The sequence below is a fragment of the Epinephelus moara genome, chromosome 3 (assembly GCF_006386435.1).
Source record: "Epinephelus moara isolate mb chromosome 3, YSFRI_EMoa_1.0, whole genome shotgun sequence".
Classification (NCBI taxonomy): Eukaryota; Metazoa; Chordata; class Actinopteri; order Perciformes; family Serranidae; genus Epinephelus; species Epinephelus moara.
The window spans coordinates 11,651,289-11,672,271 of record NC_065508.1 but is presented as its reverse complement, the minus strand read 5'-3'; the positions used below and the strand labels follow the sequence as shown (position 1 = coordinate 11,672,271).

At 41.8% G+C, this 20,983-nt stretch overlaps 1 protein-coding gene across 3 annotated transcripts in view; it reads left to right on the top strand.

Moving 5' to 3' along the window:
- crebrf (creb3 regulatory factor) overlaps window positions 1–20,983 on the top strand; it is a 35,763-nt gene that overhangs the window by 1,620 nt on the left and 13,160 nt on the right. For all 3 annotated transcript variants that reach the window (XM_050036669.1, XM_050036661.1, XM_050036678.1), the window contains exons 2-9: window positions 8,814–9,051; window positions 10,729–10,854; window positions 13,383–13,558; window positions 16,217–17,370; window positions 17,543–17,740; window positions 18,659–18,848; window positions 19,107–19,180; window positions 19,307–19,426. In XM_050036669.1, coding sequence (XP_049892626.1) covers window positions 9,043–9,051; window positions 10,729–10,854; window positions 13,383–13,558; window positions 16,217–17,370; window positions 17,543–17,740; window positions 18,659–18,848; window positions 19,107–19,180; window positions 19,307–19,426 — 2,047 coding nt within the window. In that variant the 5' untranslated portion in view covers window positions 8,814–9,042. The remainder of the gene's footprint in view (window positions 1–8,813; window positions 9,052–10,728; window positions 10,855–13,382; window positions 13,559–16,216; window positions 17,371–17,542; window positions 17,741–18,658; window positions 18,849–19,106; window positions 19,181–19,306; window positions 19,427–20,983) is intronic.

Below are 20,983 nucleotides of genomic sequence, written 5' to 3'. Positions count from 1 at the left end.
GAGTTGAAATACTGTTCAATTTTAATTTCTACTACTGTTTCATACCTGAATTGTGCAGTGTTGTGTGTTTTTCTACTGATATGGTGGTTGTTTATGTAAGGTTTTGTGAAACTACAAAGCTCATTGTGCTTTTATCAGCAGGTGCAGTGTCTGTAGTGAAGCTTATCATCCATATCTATCGCTTTCTAACAGTGCATAGAGAAAAACATTTGTATGTCATGAACACATGCATCAAATTCAGGGTAATTTAAAAAAAAAATCCCCTTTTCTGAAGTGTTTAATCGTCTTTGTTATTATCGTAATTAATTTGCAGCCATGTGCTTGTGTGCTTACAGCAGAGGATCCCAAACTGAGAACAAAAGGAGCTGTGTTGAATCTGATTGATCAAGAACATGAACTGCGTTTTACTTTTCACACGTTTCTCATTCTTATGAAAAGTGACAGTTAAACGTCCAAACATTTTCACACACAAGGTTCTCTGGCTATATTGACAGTGAACTTGAGAAAGATTTCCTCATAGACTTTGTCATTTAGATTTGACTGATGTGTGTCCTTGGTGTGCTTCACCAGTAAAAATTTTCTTGTACTTCAAGTCAACTGGACTCAGTTCTCATTCAAAAATGAATCAGATTGACTGACCGTGTTTACAGCAGAAGTTTTGATCTGTCGTAGCAGGAAAAGCACAGGTGAGGCTCAGTTTCAGAGATGACTGCAATGGAGTTGTGCAGGGGTGACATTTTACGTAGGCCAGCCCGGAAGTTAACATCGCCCTGATTCCCTCAACAAAAAGCCAGTGAGATTTTTCCATTACATTTTGGATTATTGCAAAAAATAAGCTCTGTAGAAAATAAATGTTAATAATACTTACACGTTTTGTTCAGCAAGATAATCTTTATAATGAACACCACTGTAATGATTTTTGAAGCGTAAATTAAATCACTAGATTAAGGAGCTAATGTAAGGCTTTAAACGAACTACTTCAACATCACCATCACAAGGAGGCTGTAAAGCTATGTTCGGCATGATGACTTTTAGTGTCCCCGACAACCTCTGTAGTCTCATTTAGCCACTCATTAGACATGTTAAAGACTTGTTAGACATGTTAAAGACAAGTTAAAGCTTCAGACTGTCTACGTTTGCTGATGAATTTTACTCCATATTTTATGTCCTCCACACTTTTCCCTCTGATCATATGTTCTCCCACTGCAATGGCTCTGTGTCCCCCCAAGGGGGGCTGCCCTCAATTTGGGAGCCACTGGCTTACAGTAATCCTCCTAAAGGTGCCTAGTTGTGTCGGAGAAGTAGACATCTGAAGTGAAGAGCACCTATCCATACATACTTGATGATTGTTTCTGATTAGCTGAACCCAATAAGGGAAACTCACGGGTTCGAGCTGTAGAATTCAGTAAAATCTAGGTAATAGCGGAGCGAAAACACTTCCAAGTAAGACAACACAATACTAAACCCATCAGATTTTGTTTAGCTTGCATTTTTTAAATGCACACCTAAATGTAAACTAAATAGCCACACAGCAGCAATTCATTTGCCTCCTTGAGAGCTCTTCAAAGTGCAGTACTCTGGGTTGCTCAGTGAAAGAAAGAATCAGCACTTGTAGTGCATGTTGTTGACTGAATTGGCTGGTTGCTCTAACCCTAAACCCATACTGTGATGTCTGTGTAATTCATCTCATTTGTCAAGTAGGGCTGAGTGATACAACTGTATAATCTTATTCATTCAAACATTTGTCTGATGTTGGCATACATGAGCTGTTTTTCTCTGTTACGCATTGCATAAGGCAAAACTTTAGTATCACATTTTTTAATTACTTTGAACTCATTCATTTGTAAAATGCTGAAAGATGATGCTGATGCTGTAAACATAAGTCACAGTACAGTTCCACGGAAAGTCGACACACAGTTAATAGACGGCATTATTGATTTGCTAGCCCTTGTAACCTGCTCGTTTGTACTAGGCATCTAAATTAATTGTTGAGAGTCCCGACTTTAAGCACAATTGCCTGTGAGTGAGTATCTATGTTCTGTGTGTGTGTTGCTGCTGTGTCTGTGCACACACACTTAGGACTTGTGGATTAATGACCTTTTATGATGTTTGCAGAGCTTCTCCACATTTAGCAAACAGCCTGGCATCTCCTGCTTGTTATCTCGTAAGGAATCAGGGACCAACTGGTATCAGTAGGTAACTCATTCCAGATAAGACACTGCTGATTGGCCTACTTGGATCACGTCCAATGTTGTGAGGCGCTGAATGTGAGCTGTTTCTTGATAGTGGAGCTATGAGCGCAGTCACAACTGAAGTCCTCTTTTCGTTCAGACCTGAGCTAACAGGGAGGGGAGGAAACAAGCAGTTGTTGGTTGTTGAACATATGGATATCTGTTGTTATTTTTTCATGTGCATGCATGTGTCTTCATTAGAATCAGAATCTGGCTTATTGCCAAGTAGGACTTCACATGCAAGGCATCTGCTGTGGTGTAGTGGTGCATAACATAAACAAAGTGAGAGGAAATGAAATTAAAAGATAAAAAGAGGTTTTAGTTAAATCAAGAAACACCAATGTAGAATAGAATACAGTCATAATAAAAATATGGAAAAAATACTTTAAGGAATATGTACAGTATTATTTAGTTAGAATTAAAGAGCACTGCAGTTGTTAGAAGTGGTTAGTGCTGAAATGTGCAGAGGTTCACAGTACAAAGTATAAAAGGAATGTGCACTTTGAGACTTAAGCTATTATTATTATTAAGCTAGTATGTCAATTTTCCCTGTAGTATCAAAAATAGTAGAGAATATTGATAGTTTTCAAGGTATCGTATCAGAGTTAGATATTTCAGTATTGTAACAACACTGATCTCATCCCATATTTGTCAGCTGGAATCTAAAGCTGGAGCATATTTACTTAATAAATGACAATGAATTGATCGCAAAACGTATGATTATCAAACTTTTTCTTTCTGCCATTTGATTATTACATTAATCCACCAATACAAGCATGGCAAAACATGTTTATCAGATGATACCGCGACCGCAGCTGATGCTGCAGAGATGAGTTGTTGTGCGAGTCCATTTTGAGCTCGTCGTAAACAGCCGCATGTGTGAACCTGACATCGACACAGGAAACCATGCATTTGTGGAGAGACTGCACTGTGTCCCCACATGTCAAAGTTAGTTGTCAAGGGATGCTGTGAAGAACAAAAGCACATCATGTAAGAGGACATTCGATATATTCAACATGCATGTGAGCCGCATCGGTCGAGAGCAGTGCAGCTACAGTACATCATAACAGTGTAATCAAAAGTCAATCAAATTACTGAGAGAGAGGGCAGTGTTTTGTTACATGGACTGGATGGACGAGAGAAAGCCAGCCCTTGTTTCAGACTCAACTAAAATTGTCTTGTGCATTTCTGAGATGTAAGCATGATACTGCAAAAATTCTTTCCTGTTGAACAACCTTTGTCTTCTTCAGTTGATCTATCGTTCATTAGCAAACATTTTTCTTTGGATAAGATTTTTATGTTTGACATCGAAAGGGAAAAAAACATTTTAAAGTCTGGAAAAGTAAGCCTGGATAAAATCAGAAATTTCGACCCAAGCCCACCGGTTAAACTGTCGTGACCCTAAACCAAGCAAGTAAAAGAAAGATCTAATGCTGGCAGTTTTCATTACTGAACAAGTCTGACCAAAGCCTGAGAGAGACATTCAGCTGGAGTCTTTTGGGGCCTGTCAGGCTCGGTCATAAATATCCGGCTCTACATCACAGACCGTGTCAGCTACTAAGCAGTCAGTTGGATTATATTCTGCTACTGGAAAATATTCAGTGCAGATTTCTTTGCCGGGAGAGGCAAGGAGCGTTGTGACTTGTTTTCTGCATGTTTGTACGATCCCTGTCTGTGAACACAGGCTTTTTGTTTCCCTCTGTGATAGCAAAGAGAGTCTGGATCAATGCAGGCGTTACTGTTGTGTTCAGGCCATATGTTTCCTCATTCTGCTTCTGCTACAAGTGACACCAGACGCAGCTGCCCTGGAAGGAAGCACACATTGAGATATGATAATGATCACAATTTGTATTTTAGAGGCTGAGCTTCTAAATATACTGCTGGTCATTAAGAGAGTATGTATGTACATAGGTGTGTGTGTGCATGGACTTTGCTTGCATGAGCTTTGGTGTTTGTAGAGGTGTTGCTTTTACAATCGCTGTTGTAGTCGTAGCGCGTTCTGGTGTGTTTTCCGCCACTTCCTGTCTCTATGCAAAGTGTGTATACAGGGGTGAGAGCTCAGGGTGAGAAGTTCATCTGAGTCAGTCAGCACACTGTGAGAGGAAGTGAAGCCGTCCCCCTGGCCTCGGAGGAGTGGGATCTGTGTACGGTTGTGTGTCAGCTGTTCACTGCAGGGGTCATGTCTCCATGCAGATTCTCATTTATTTGCTATGCAAAAGCAGCAAAGGGACCAAAGATCAGTCCATGTGTTGCAGTGCAGGAAAGTGAGAGAACGACAAACAAGCAGAGCGAGGGGATGGTGGAAATGAGCTCGATGTACGCAGAGCAAATCAGATGCTCCCTGAGCGAATGTGGGGAACGCAGTTGGGTTTAGAAAAGACGGTGCTTTCCGAACATATAATGGGGGCAGGGACTGGAGCGCACAACAAATTTCTCAGAAGCTTATTCTTGCAACAACTTCCGGCAGCTACGGCGTAGACAGAGAGCTGCTGTACGCATCGGTAATGGACTTTATAGTTTGGTATGTTGACTGGACAAAGGGGCAATGAAGACTAAATGCAGATGCAATTTTTACTCATTTATTCCTGACCAGAAGCCCCACCACTGCGTATGCAACAACAGTACAGTATTAACAACAGTTTTGACACTAGAGCTGAAATTATTAGTAAATCAAAGCTGGGGTAGGCAGCAACAGAAAGTTTGCTAAATGCGGGCATTCTGCGCTGTTCGGTTCCATGGCACTGGGGGTTGCGCTGGCTTGATTTGGGTTGCTGCAGCCGCTGAGTGGGGGTCTATCTCTGAAGCTGCTGCCCGCTCTCCTTCAGACGAGGAGATCTGTAGCAGTGGGGAGTGAGGCGGAGGCCACACTGTGATTTGAGACTCTAGCTAACCTTAGCTACATAAATGTGAACTTGAAGCCGCAGCCATGAGCCTTTAGCGCTGGTCAGCAGAAGGCTAAACTATTAGCAACATTTTCTCTCCATCTCTGAAACCCTTCGCTAATATTGACACATGTTTTATTTCATTTATTGTCAGACTCTCTTTCATACTCTCCAGCTGATAAGTCCGTCTTCATAGCAACTTTCTCTGCAGGAATCTCTGCCATTGAATCAGGCTTTCACCGAATAAACATGCACGGGCATCTGCATTTTTAGAGCAGCCATCAGAAACAAGGTGCAGAAGTCTGGTTTCCTCTCAGTCCAATTGAATTACAATATGCTCATAGTTCATCATGGGATTTTTGCCCAAGGAAGCCAAAACTACCCTTACTACCTCAGCTTTAATCTGGTAGTCAACTAACAGAATAACGATAAGCAACAATGTAGATAATCAAGTAGTCACTAAATTCCCTAGTAATAAAATAGATTTTGTACTGTTGGTTGGAGCACCTTGGGCTCTGGGCAACATTTTTGTCGACAAAATGATTAATAGCTTTATCGATACAGCAGTCGTGACTCGTCAGATTAATCTATAGTACAACCATGTAACTGATTCTATAACACGTAACTGAATGGTTCAGTTATTTTCTGTCATCTACGCACATAACAGGTGATGTGTGCTTGGATAAAGTCCTCTCACAGTGACCGACTGGGGAGACTGTCTGCTGCATGGCACAGGGGATTTCAGGAGCCTGCCTGAGCTGGCTGTTGCTCCAGTGATTAATTGACTCATTAACGAGAGCACTGCCTGAGCCTTTTCTACACCCTCTGTTTGTTATAAGTCCTGTTTTTAAACCCAGTATGAACACAAGGCTGTGAACATTTGTTGGTCTTAATAACTTGCCACTCTAATTTATACTCAGAACTTTTGTCCTTGTCCAGATCATGGATGTATTATGTCAACTGGATACTGGACTCAAAGATGGCGCCCTGCCTTCACTTAACTTCCGTGTTTTGATGTCCACTGCACAACATGTGCATTATTGTTGCTGTGCGTTCTTACTTAGCCCATAGACTGTACATTAGGATGATGTTACACAATTTGATATCATCAAATATAAAACCTCCATGGATTAAAAATTCATAATACGAAGAGTAATAATGGACTGTCTTTACAGTTTCAGGTGCCCTGTCAAAAGTTTTACAGACATTTCTCTCATAATGGTAGCATATGGGAACAATGCTTTTTGGGCTGTTTTTTGTTGCTGTACTGCCGTATCGAGCTCTCTTAATACATCCATAATCGGGATCCTTTAGAATTATGTTTTTTCCAGTGATCTGATTTTGTCAGATTTTGGGCTTTTGACAGATTCTGGTCTGATCCTCTAAAGTTAGGGTCAGGGAATGTTTGATCAGAAATGGTTTGTATGTCGTGTTGCACTCAAAGGTGGAGTGAAAAGATGGCCGTCATTAATAGGGAAGAGATGCAATATTTTTTAAATGTGGGGATAATGGTGCACATTTTTAGACAGTCTCTCATGGAAGATGTTCCTAATGTTGCACTCAGTTGTTCACATGAAACGTAAAAGAAATCATTTTGAAATTTGAAATAATAATGAACAAAAAGGAGTTACAGAGAGGAGTTCTGTCCTCTGCACAGCGGACCAATCACAATGTAAAGTGGGCGTGAACATCGGATATGTGGTTACTTAAATTTACATAACGGGTTTGACACAGGTCCACCTGATCTGAGTTTAGAACGGTTTGGGGTGTTGTGGTTTCCGTAGCAGTTCGGACAAGCAGTTTTGATGGAATATGCCGGCAGCTTTAACCTACCTTGGTGCAGGTTAGCCATGTCGCACAGGTTAATACGATGATCTACTTTAGTGTAAAGTGAGCCAGCCCCTTCATCAAACTGGAAGATAGCTGGAAGGGTTGGGCAACCATTGTTATTTTCATATCAGCCAACTGTGCACACTCGCGATAGACAATCCGATCGTCAGGGGATGGCGGGAGTAGGAGGCGGTCACATCACAGCACACCGGTGAAATGCCAGCATAGACAGCTAGTCTCATATTAAAGAAAAATGTAACATCTGTTAATATTTTATCGAAAATGTTTAAACAGTAAAAAAAATGTGTTAAATTGTGATGTCTCCTCTATTCAAATGCTGACTCCCCTTTAAAAGTCTGCGCGCCTGTGCTTGATACAGCAATATCACAGCATCGTGTTGTTCCATTTAACATTATTATTACATATAATATCACAGTTCAAACCATATCCATAACATTAACCACTCTTAGCAAATGGATCCATGGAAAAGAGATGGTTTGTAATGAAGGATATAAAATTCAGTTGTCACGTGTGCTGATTAACAGGGCTCAGGAGGTGGACATGCCGCTCCGGCAGAAACATCTCTCAATGCACAGTAGGTTGCAGATTCTAAATTATTTTTATAACATATTAGTTCCGATAGTTAATTGGTTTAATGTGCCTTAGTGTCAGCGTTGATGACATCCATTCAGTCGTTGATATACAACCCAGTTGCCAATTGGTACAAGCTCAAAGATAGCTGGCTAACCCACTAATCTTGCTTCATCATACAGGCCCCAGAACATCAGAGTATATTTAGGTCTTAAGTCTGTGAAAGCAGAAGTGGACAAGAGGGACAGAGGAGAAAAGATGAGATTACGATAGACTAACATGTCCCAGCGCTGTGTTGACTTTAGGTTCAGCTCTAGAGATGGAGACCGAGGGCCCAGCCTCCCATCCAGCAGTTATCAGTAAACAGAGGGAGGCCTGGAGGCAACTGTTCTGCATTTTTAGAAGCAGTGGGACAGTATTTCCTTCTCATGATGTTTTTTTAAAGATACAGGAGCTATTTATGTGACAAACTAAGGCCTGAAGGTTGTAATTGTCAAATTGGACTTTTAGGTGGAGATAAGGGAGTTTTCAAAAACCTAAAGGGGAATTCCACATAGTAGCTTCAGTTTCATGATTAAAGTGACCAGTGAGCATCTGCAGCCTCTAACTGACCCAGCAACAGAAATCCACTCCCCATTTCAGTGGAGAGGGGGCTGTGATGAATTAGCTTTTTGACTTGTGAAATGATGAACTTCTTTAGCGTCTGCCCACTTTAACAGAGGCTGGGATCATGTGTACCTCCCTTAAGAAATACAGCTTGTTTATACACTTGTTTATGCAGCTGCATGGTGAGATAACACAGGGAGCGGAGAGGGAGGGGTGCTGCATGGCTGGCAGTGAATCGAAGGACACTGATAATAAATAATGGCCATAAAGTGTTTGATAAAAAGGTTTATATTTCTTTACTTACAGCATGCGGTTGTTAGCCTGCTAGCTCCTGCAGCTTATTTCTGCAACCCCGCCAACAGCATTTTCTGTCCCACATGCTGTTTGCTGCGGTGTGTATGTAAATTTCACCGGGCTAGTCCTGGTCTGACCACATGTTGCTGCCATTTACTCTCAGTTCTGGAATCAATAGCTCTCAGAGCAAATTTCAGACAGACAGAACTACTCTCCGTATAAATAACCGGGGTGGGATAAATCATCACACTGATATATTCAGTTGAAGCTTAATGGAAGAGAAATAAACGTCTGTGGTTAAAATGTATCAGCATGATACTTGTTGCTTATGCTTATATTGTTGATTCTTATACTTCTGCTCTCTCTGTTTTTACCACAGACCTGAAGCAAACAGAGAACCACACCAGACCACAACAGATCAGACCAGGTTGAGCCCAAATACTGACACCCCCCTTCTCCCCTCCCCCCCCCTCAGCCTTGAAGGCTGCATCCACCAGATTGTTTCATTTAGCAATAATTTCTTGTGCTGATCGGACAACCTCAGGCCACTGGGACTGGACAGGAGGCCCAGAGGTTTCCCCCGCTGGAGCTCTAAGCTGTGCCTGGCAATGCCTCAGGTAAGAGAGATGACAGAGAGTCGGAAATTGTTCTGTCACTGGAACACAGGTAGACGTGTTTCCTCCTGCACAGTTAGGAAAGGTGTTAAACATTCAATGGTTTCTCATTGGCCGTAATTCCTAGCACATTGACCATATGCTTTAATTTGATATTCTTTAGTATGCAGGTTTGGTCACATACACACAGCGATTAACTCTCAGGAGCATTAGTTAGTATTTTGGTGCAGTCCAAATCAACAGTCAGAGGCTGCCTTAACGGCGTGAAAAGAAGGACTTGCCTTTGTTTTTCTCATTCAGCTAATTGACACATTTGTGTGATGCCACTGTAAATGAAACATTGCAAGTATTTCCACAGATACCTGACTTCAGTTGAACAATGTGAGCACACATTTAGACACAAAGTGTTGTCCACTGAGCCTGACTAACCTGGCTAACGGGTTAAGCCAACCAGCATGCTATGGCTGATAGACAGCAACTAGTTTGCTGCCAAAACTTTATGGATAAAACTTGTGCTGCAGAATTTCTTCTCTGCATTAATGGCTGATACTCAGTTGAAAGAGTGCAACAATTCAAAAAACAAAGTGATATGAGAAAAAATACATTACTGACCTTGAGGGAGACGGAACAGATGGGACTGATAACAAAGGAGGAACTCTGAGTTTGGTTTAGGTGATGATGACGTCTGCTTTTGTTAGTTTACTTCTGTGTACATAATGGCCGATATAATAACGATAGTTTGGAGCAGGAAAAAAACAGAAAGATGATTAATCGGCCAATAACACCTGACATGAAAAACTGAGATGAGTTTGTTAAACCTGCTTTTTGTAATGGACCCCAGGAGGCCACATAAACATGGCTGTATATACACACAACCAACAGCTCTGTCCATGGTCCTGAAATTTTAGCGAGTGCTATCCATACACCGAAATAACACCTCTTCCGGCCCGACAAAAAGATTTTATCACTAACTGCACACCGTGAAATGCACTGAAAAGTAATCATCAATGATACCAAAATTATTTAGTAAAAACGCAATGTAGACTACGAGAGGCCGAACAAGTTATAACAGGCTACCTTAAGTCCTTGCACACACACACACAGTGCCGGCCCCTCCCTCTCAAAATAATTATTTAATAGTTATTTTCAGTTAATAGTCATTTTGATTATCAGAAATTAATTTCACACACATTGCTAATGCAAGGTTTGCTACTTAATTCTAGCGAAATTATAACGACCATAGCTGCTAGCAAAACAGAGAACACACACTTTAGGCCTTGGAGCAGCTATACTCAGTCTTATTAATGTATTAATAATGCTACTCTATAACCAGCAATCTTATTATGCCGCTAATAAAGAAGTAAAGCTGTCCTGCGTTAGTTAACTTTAATTTAAATCATATAAAATATCTAAAGCACACATGACCTTGTATTTGCACATTTCGCCAATAATGATAGTTTATATAAAGTCCTATTTGCGGCCAAACCGTCGGTCAACCTCTTACAGTGCGTATTTTTGCCTTTATTTGACATGTAGAGACAGGCACAGGAAAGGGCGGGAGAGAGAGGGGCGTAACATTCAACAAAGACTTCAAGGCTGGAATTGGCATGTCCTGTATGAACTTGGGTACCGAGGCACTCCAAAGTGTGTATTTATTGATTGATTTCTGTTGTGTTGCAGCCCAGCGTCAGTGGGATGGAGCCTCCCTTTGGGGACGCCTTTCAGAACTACTCGTTTGCTGACCAGGCCCTGACCAGCACTGAGCTGCTCGCCACCAGCTCTGACCCAGATTTCATGTACGAACTGGTGAGTGGGTGCATGCACACAGACACAGACACAGACACAGACACACACACACACTCACACACACGCACACACACAAATCAGACAACCCAGAGAATTATTAAATGATGAAACTAATATGAAAGCGTAGGCACGGTTAATGGCTCTTTGTACGACTGCTCATACTGTATCGCCCACACCCGTATATACAAAGATGCATTTACACACACACACACGCACACACACATGCACAGAAACACTCATCTCACCAAGGCCCTGCAGGCATCAGACCTCCCTAACCATCCTTTGAGCCTGACTTCTTTTCAGATCAGTCACAGCTGCTCACGCTGTGCTGTCACTGAGTTGCATCTGAATGAAGGATCCAAGTTTAAAGATCTCCAGTCAAAATTCAATTTCCTCAAACATCACACAGTTTTTACCTCTTTTATTGTGACGGAAATGTAAATAAATGGACATGTCAACTATTGTGAAGTGCCAATATTGCTTTCAGGGATTCCTCTTGGCTTTTGATTTAAAATGCAAAAAATACTTCTCTGTGTGTTACATCAAAACCCTGATTGGCATCAAAGATTCCTCTAGGCATACTGATGACAGTTACCCACTGAAGTAGCATCTGTCTGTTCTCTGGGCTGTAGTTTGGAGTTTCTCTTCTACGTTCTCTCTGTGCTGTCACATATCAGCCTTATGTCACTGCTTACTGATTGCTATCAGTCCTGTTGTTGCCACTTTAAATTAAAAGCTCTGCACTGGCAAACCAGCTGAATTATTGTGAAGCAACTACAAAAAAAGTATGTCAGAGTTAGCAGAGCTTTGTTTGTGCTGCTATTCTTCAATAAAAAACAGTTCTGCACAACAACATGGTGACAGATCAAACAGAAAGTGATGTTAGACGAAGAGCTACAGGCTCTTTATGTGGTTTGCGAGATTCAGCACACCTCCAATGTGTCATCAAGGTAAACAGCTTCTTTTGCTTTGCCTTGTGGAGCAGTGGAAAAACACTTGCACCGTGTCAGCGCGGCCTGAGTGGTCACAGTCGCTCACGGCTCGGCACGAGCATCCCCACCCGTATCAAAAAACAATATTAGGTTACATGTTGCACAGAACACAGGCTTCCAACAAATGCCTGAGAATTCATAGAACAGTGAGCGGCACAGTGATGTTTTGTTTTCGCTCAAATAAAGGTCTATATTAGTCACGTGTCAGACATTTTTGCAGAGGAAACCCATCTCCTCTTTCAAGCACATCAATATTTCCATCATTTGTTAAACAAAAATACCTTCTGATTCCCTCATCTTTCACAGGGGTTTTTAGTCGTAGTCATACCAGTAGTGAAAACAGTCTGAATTTAAATTCCATTGAAAACGGTAAATAACTGTTTGCATGCGGTCAGTTCTGCTGCCAGCGTGGCATTTTAAATAGAGAGGCCTGTGCCTAATTGTTTTGCAGCCGTGTGACATTTGCCAGCGCTCTCGGGTGGGTGATGTGAGACAGCTCACCTGTCACCACTCATGCTGTCAGCCGCAGGTGTCTGCGTCAATTTACTGTCCGCTGTAGACTAAACAATAGTGATCCACTGCTGCGATCACAATTTCTTGCACCGTAGTAACACATTAATGTGATGATCTGTCATCTTCTTCAGCCTTTGAGATGCTTTTCACTTTACACAGATACGGCTTCTGTAAACTGTCTTACTATACAGGGAATATTTTGTTTTTGATCTTCTCTATCTCTCCTGTAAAGAAATAGAAAGATGTGGCATTGACAACCAGCAGACCCACACCAGCAATGTGTTTTGCCTCAGTCTGGTCAAATCCAAATCCAACGCTTCTGCTAGAAAAGCTAACGAGAAATGTCGTCACACTTCAGCTCCATAGACATTCACCTAACAGGCATATGCTGATGTCAATTCATGCAATTATCTCAGACAAAATGTCCTCCTGACAATGTTGTGATGGTAAAATGACAATACAATTATACAATTGAAACTCCAGTGATGACCCGTACTACTTAACTGTACAGTTGTGATGTAGTATAATTCCTGGAAAATGAATTCAAGCTGTTTATGGACACAATAATCAGATGGGAATGATGTTGTTTTGTTCATCCAGCAAATTAGACACCGACAAATTAATGCACTTCATCTCGCTGATGTACAACATGTATAAACATCCAATTTTCTCAGATAAAACGTTCACTGTCATTTTTCCAACCTTGGCTGCCACTCTTTGAAACATATATATATATTTTTGCAACTTTGTTGTTTGTATTTTCAAGCCAGATGAGTGGCTGTATTTTTTATTAGGGTATACCATAGTATAAATTACTGGTCCATCCCTGAGTCTAAACAATAGTTTCAGGTTGCAGTAATCAGCTCTTGGATTGTGATCTCAAAGTACTTTGTGCAAGTTACCAAAATCCTCAATGTAATGGAACACTGTCAACAAAAAGTGAACTAAATGAAGATAAATGATCGACCATCCTCTAACCCACCACCTGCTCGACTCACTGCCATGTTTTCTTCCCCTTTGCAGGACAGAGACATAACCCACCGGCAGAGCCCCTGTGGGGACAGCGTGGTGGGTGCTGGGGACGGAGGCAAGGAGGTGGAGGGTGGTGTGGATCAGTTCATGGGTCTTGGCGAGTGTGAGACAGTCTACAGCAGCTCAGCGTTTGAACAGTGGGACTCCTACTGGGAAGACCTCACCAGGTACTGGATTATTTATTTCTGTGCTGTCTTTTATTTTAGATTGTGTTAAATACAGCGGCAAGTAAATAAGACATAAAAGCATACTGTTGAATTTAATGCAACTCAAATTGCATACTTTCTTTCACCTTAGTTAAAGGTAGTTTTCATATCCTAAAATTGTGCATAACATTACCTACCAACTGTACAAAAACTTGCCTGGTATTAAAGACAGGGTTCCTGCAGGTCCTGAAAAAAAGTCTTAGAAAGTCTTAAACCTAACTTTCTGAAGCAGTAGGAACCCTGTAAATAGTAATGGTACAGGAGGTTGCATTCAGTGTCCATAAGACTTTTCTGAGTTACAGACAGGATTAGGAAGTCAGAAACTAAACAGACTAAAAATATGCAGTTTTGATTATCCTTAAAAATCAATTTCAAGACAGGTATCTTTCCTGCGCAAGCCCTAGTATTTGAGAAGCTTGAACCAGCAAATGTTGTGTTATTTTTGCTTGACAAAATTATCAATCGATTTTAAGAATTGTTGTCAAACTTCTTTTATAAACTCATAATCAAGTATTTGTTCAAGGGCTAGCTGAATTGTTGAAGTCAACAAAGAGGGTTCTGGCATAGAGGAGGTTGTACTCAGTGGTTGGCTGCAGCATGTCAGCTCAGGATGTCTGATTTTTACTGTAGTAGGAAAGCAGATGAGAAGTCAGTCTGTGAACGTTATGCAATAAGACAGGTGCCTAAAGGTTTTTATTGCTGAAGCGTTCACCATCACTGACTGGTTATCATCGAGGCAGGTCATCTTGGTCTGACACAGAGGATGATTTGAAGCAGGTAGTGGTTTTGCTCAAAGGCAGGGAGTGGTTTAAGAGGCCAGTAAACAACAAAGCAGCTGGCTGCCGCAGTCTCCTGAGATCTCAGGTGATGCTCCGTCTGTCCTGCAGCTATCCTGAAGCTTTGCTGCCAAAATAGTTTGTGTACTCGCTCCTCTGATGTTGGGTGTCAGCTGAGGGCAGACAACAGTTTCCAAAGTCTAAAGACGATTAAAACTGAGGCGGAATAGTGCTCGCTGTTGCAGGGTTAGGGAAATCTTCTGCTAACAGGGTTGATTGAGGTCATGTTTAAGTGGAACAGAGGAGAGTGCAGTATCTTTTTGGCTAATGAGTGAGTCATTCTTTCACAACCTCGACTGGCCAGATTAGGTCCACGCTGCTGTTTGGTAGCTCTAATGTCTAATGGACCGTTTTTCTGGGTCAGTAGAAGTCATGTTCACTCTGTGAGCTCTGAGGTACCTTTGCTTTTTGCTGTGATTTTACCATCAGTAGTTTTCTTCATCTGGCAGGCTTCATAAAGAGATTAAAGTGTGTGTGTGGGTGTCAGAACTGAAACTACCAGATGTAGTGCTGCCTCTGAACTCTCTGTTTGCTTCTTGGATCTGTTTGTATGTTGTGGTATGAACACGTTTGACTGCCTTTAGGTCTCCAACAATTGTTACAAAAGTTAAAAACCACACGAAGGAAAACTTAATGGGGAGAAAACAAATGTGAACAAATTCAGATTTGTTCTGGGTTGTATGAATTGAAGCATGGATGCATCACTCAGACTTTTTTCGACAAAATTTATTTTAAATTAATTAATTTATCTAGGGCTGCAGCAGTTATTTCCATTGCTAATTAATTACTCAAATACTTTGTCCATTAATCGATTACTAAAAGATACTGAAAAAAGTCCTTCAGTTTCCCAGAGTCCAAGTTGACAACTTCACATGTCTTTTGTCCAAATATAATCACTTAACAATGACATGAATATGACACCAATGATCATGAGGTCCTACAGAAGTGTGTTGGCCTCTCTGACTCAGTTTTAGATTGGTTTAGGACTGACACTGAGATTTTGTCTCCCTTGGTGACCCCTCCTTGGCTAACAAGCAGCATAGTATCGAAATTCTGCATGAAAGATGCTGTATTAAGTAAGGTTGATTTAAAACAGAGAAAAGCAGCCGATCCTCGAGCATTTTTACTTGAAAATGTATCTTTCTTTCTTTTTCTTTTTTTTTTTACAGATTACTAGCTTCATTAACATCTATGTATATGTTCCCTTTTGTGAATTTCAAACATGCAAATGAAAACAGGAGAAATAAAAAGTTTACCTGCATCAACAAACGCTCTGCAAGTATTCTAAAGAAGTAACAAGACTGTGAAATGAAAAGAAATTGTAGAATATGTTTCCTTCAGCTTTTATCACATCCTCTCTTCACTGATAAACAAATTCATATTTAGTTTTTAGATCAAAAACAGCATGGTTAGTTATTTTAATTGATCCTTGGACACCTGTACTGGACTCTTAAATTATTTTTTATGCTGTTTTTTACAACTTCGTACTACTGTTGCTTTATTATTTTTACTATTCTACCTTGAACTTTTGTAACTTGCGCTCCATACATATAAAGTATGCAGGCTCAGGGACTGTGTTGTGCTGTATGAATGCTTGTGCTCTTGTATATAGTGTCATTGATGTTGTACCTTGATCCCAGAGACACGCTCTCTCATTCTGCCTTACACAGAGATGCACTGACTATGACCTGGCTTTGATTTTGGTTACATTTTAAAGGTTGTAAACACTGACAGGACAATGAATACTTTCACTGATAGAACTGCATGTCTCTGTGCTTGGCAGATACACACGGCTGGCCAGCTGTGACATCTGGGGCACCAAAGAGGTGGATTTCCTTGGATTAGATGACTTCTCTAGTCCCTACCAGGATGAGGAAGTGATTGGTCGAACCCCAACGCTGGCTCAGCTCAATAGCGAGGATTCGCAGCCTGTGTGTGAGGCCCTCTACCCCCCTACTGACCTGACCCTGCCTGCCCCTCAGCCTCAGCCGTCCCAGCTTCCCAGTCACAGTAAGAGACCTCTGGTCCCTGGCCAAGGATTTGGCCCCGGCTCCGCACGTCCCTCCCCAAGCTCCACATCCTCTTCCCGTCCTTCCCGCAGCCTTCTCCCAGACTTTCCTGAAAGCTCCCAAAAAGCTACCAGACCTGTCCCCTCCAGCACTGAGACTATGGCCAAGACCCAGAACCTCATCAGTCTCACCCAGGACCATGGCCAAGCTCACACCAAGCACCAGGGGCGCGGAACCAAGATGGCAGCCCCAACTTCTCACGGCATTGACTTTGTGCAGAAGGCTAAAGTCCGTGTGAGTGCTGTGCCTAAAGCTCAGACTGATATGCCCTCCCAGACGGATTTTGAGAGGTCAGATGCACCTCTACCTCTTTCCCAGCCCCAAGACGAGAAGGCCTGCACCTCAGCGAGCGCCACCTTGGTGGGAATTCCAGTTGCTGCAGCCAGTGGCTCTGCCAGTCTGACGAGCTATGAGAGGAGGGCAGAGGGGGCAGGTAGGAGGGAGATACCTGTAGGCTGGTCCGCCACCATGCCTCAACTGGTCGAGGCGAGCCAGGCCCTGGAGAGTAGTACTTCTGGGCTGGTCAGCAGCGGAGATAGTGTGGCGGGAGCTAGCGGCGGTGGTGGCGTTCTGGTTGTCGAGGGGACGGAGAAGAGCAAGGAGGAGGAGCACAACTACTCTCTGTTCCTGACCCGCAGGCTGGCGGGCAGATCCCACTCCCAGCTGGAAGAGGACGAGGAGGAGGAGGACGAGGAAGAGGTGGAGGAGGAGGAAGGCGATGGGCTCGAGCTGGATGACGAAGACCATGATGAGGGTTTTGGCAGCGAGCATGAACTGTCTGAAAATGAGGAGGAGGAGGATGAGGAGGAGGACGAAGACTACGAAGCTGACAAGGACGACGACATGAGTGATGCCTTCTCCGAGCCAGGTAGCTGCTCATCGTCATGCATCTGGTTAATGTGTTCAACCAATCAGTGGCAATTTGTTACTTACTTATATCTTAAATTAATACCTTTCTGTCTTTATTTACCCTTAATTTTACGTCTCTGTCTTTCTTTTGCTCTTCTCTCCTCCCTGTTCTCCCATCTCGTTTCCTCCAGGCTGTGACATGGAGCTGATGGAGGACATTAAAGGCCTGACAGCAGGAGTCTCCAGCCGGAAGAGAAGCAGGCGTCGCTACTTCTGGGAGTACAGCGAGCAGCTCACCCCCTCCAAACAGGAGCGTATGCTGAAGCCGTCTGAGTGGGACAGACACACGCTGCCTAGCAACCTCTACCAGAAGAACGGGCCTCTCCATGGTATACATACACACACTCACATACAGATATATATATATGCACACAAGCTGGCACTGTAGGATATAAGCCTTGCTTTTAAACTTGCTCAGTCAACAGCTTAATGAGAATCTTCAAAGGAAAGACTTTCATATTATTGTATGTTTTACATTTCATTTCACCACCTTGATCGTGGCATAAAACATCATATATGTCTTTCAGTGGGGACTGCAGTGGAAGCACTCGGTCTTTTATAGCGACTGTGACTGGCTTTTCCACAACAGCAGCTGTGCACAGCATGCTGCAGTGATACTACAGTTTAACTGATCACATTGGAAATATTAAATAAATAAAAGGAGCATGTCTCATTTCTCACATAAACAACACAGTCCTGCAAATCATTTCTCTTGCATTCACGTCCGTATTTATTGTATCCCTTTGTTTGCATAGGTAGAGGATGACTCATGTTGCATTTTAATCATTTGGTCGCGGTTTTCAAAAAGAAAAAAGCACTTCAACAATTCAGTCATAACTAAGGCTTTGCGGTCCAACACACAGAGATAATGTTTTTATATTACTGAACTGTTGTAGATCCACCACAGGTGTCACCAACTGTGACTGAATGGAAGATGACAGTTAAAGATCTGTTTGCTGTTGACAGCAAGAAAATGTCTCAATGTGCTGAAAGATATTTATTAAACAGTGAAACAGTGAAAAGTAAACATTATGTGGAAAGATTCAAGTTGATTTTTCCTGCCTCAGTGCCTGAACAATGAAGAGAGTAAAAAAGAAAAGGTTTACTCGATAAACAATAAGTAACAAAATGGAAAAATGGGAATAGCAAATGTACCATGTGCCATCTTACATGCTTGTGTGCGCCATGCCTGCTGAAACACTGTGATAGTCTTCTCTAATGCCCCCTTTTCAATGTTTGTCATACAGGAAAGTATATGCTGAAGAAGTCTCGGCGCACAGACGTGGAGGACCTGACACCCAACCCACGCAAGCTGCTGCAGATCGGCACAGAGCTACGCAAACTGAACAAGGTGATCAGTGACTTGACCCCCGTCAGTGAGCTGCCGCTGACTGCACGACCGCGGTCACGCAAGGAGAAGAACAAGCTGGCATCCAGGTAAAACCTGCATGCATGTACAGTACGTACACACCAGAGTGGCACAGATCTTTATGTACAATCACACTGACCTCCACAGTTGATGCATTAAAAAAGTTTACCATTGAGAACATTTGTGTAGTTGAGAGTATAGTATAGTAGTCAAGATGCTGATTTGTGAGCAGTTTGATATGTTTCCCAGGGCCTACTGTTTGTTAAAAAGAAGTCCTCTTTCCTTTTCTGCCTTAGTAACTCCACTCATCTGTTTTTGTATTATAGAGCTTGTCGTTTAAAAAAGAAGGCCCAGTATGAAGCAAACAAGGTGAAGCTCTGGGGACTCAGCACAGAATACGGTACATTGCTTACGACACATTTTTAACACCAAGTTTATCAACTTGTGCATCCATTTTCTTCATGTCTCTGCCTCTGTTTCTGAGTGTGTAATATTTTTGTCACTGCATGTTTGTGTCCTCCTGTAGATCGGCTGCTGTTTGTTATCAATGCCATCAAGGAGGAGATAGTGGCCCGAGTGGAGGACTCCTCTCCGCGTCCGACCAACATGGCCGACACTCTGGAGCATCTCATCAAAGAGACACTCGGTGAGAGTTAAAGACGAGGCAACTGAGTCGTTTACAGACATAAGCAGACATATTGTAATTCGCAGAGTACCTTATGAGAGATTAATTACATACATTAAACATACCTGAAACTATATCAATATAAACAACTAGTATCAGTATGAAATTCAGACACTGGGTTTGAAGGTTGACAGCTCTATATTTGAAGAGTTAAATTAAAAAAAAAATAATACCATATATATCTATAGCTTAATAGTAGCCAGGAGAGGAGTGTCAATTCAAATATGTAACGTTTAGTGTTTCCCACAGAAATTAGAGTGTATGTGTGGCGGTAGCTGACAAGGGGGGGGCGACGGCAAACTTTTATTTATTTATTTTTTTTTTTCTTATAAATTTCTCGGATCATCCTATCATTCTGTGTCCCATCTCTAAATTCCGAGGTTTTTGTGGGTCTGTGAACACAGCACAGGCAGAGCTCTCTATGAGTTATTTTTTTCCTCAACAGCAGCATGCGATTTGCAGGGTGGATAATTGATCTGTCAATCTGTTCTGAGCTGATCAGATCAGATCGATGGATGAGAGGAGCAGCTGCTGTGAGTGAATACAAACTTTTAGACCAAGCAGAATGAAAGTTTTACTTCCAATGCGCCTGATGTTCTGCTGCTCCATCTCTGCTCCGAGTGTGCTCTGCACTCTGACAGTGTGATGCTATAAATAACCGAACGGTAGATATGTTCCATTAGCTCTCCTGATGAACAGTCCAGCTCCAAAAATAGGAAATCTATTTGTGGTAGCAGATGTTTTAATCATGGCAGGCTGCCACAAATAAGTGAATGTGTGGGAAACCATGTCGTTATAAAACTCTCACTCAGATACATTTGATTATGAAATATGGGTTAAATTTAGGTAACTAACATTCAGGTATAATATCATCCAAAATAAGATTCAAAATTATCGTAAAAGCAGATGACAAGAATTAATTTAGCTAGTATTCAGACAGCAAATCTCTGAATTACTACAGACTCAGAGGAGATAAACTTTGTCTTTGCATCATATGAACGTAGTCAGAAAATAATTCAGAGGCAGTTAATGCCTTTTACAAGGATATCGTTCCCGGTCTAAAAAGAAATCATCTCTGGTTAAAATGTTCTGCATGAAAATGTTTACATCAAGCTCAATGTGAACAGGGAGGTGATTTACAATAACAGATATCTTTTCTGTAGAAGCTGTACATAAGTATTAGACATAAGGAGGTTGCATAAACAGGTTTTAGAGTGCTTTCACACCTAACCTGCTTGGTTCAGTTAAAAGGAACTCAGGTCTGTTTGCCCAGTTTGTATGATTCATTTGGGCTGGTGTGACAGGTATCAATCAAACCCTCGTGCAAACCAAACAACTTAACCCATCCCACTTGAAGAGCAGAGTTTGTTGCGGATTATTTGTGTTGTGAAAGAAAATTAACCAATTCTGATAGTATATATGTGATTTTAGAATGATTTCACAAGCTAAACTACTAATAAATCCATTTGCTGATCATGAAATCTGTCCACAATCTTATATTTGATCTGTATAAAGGCC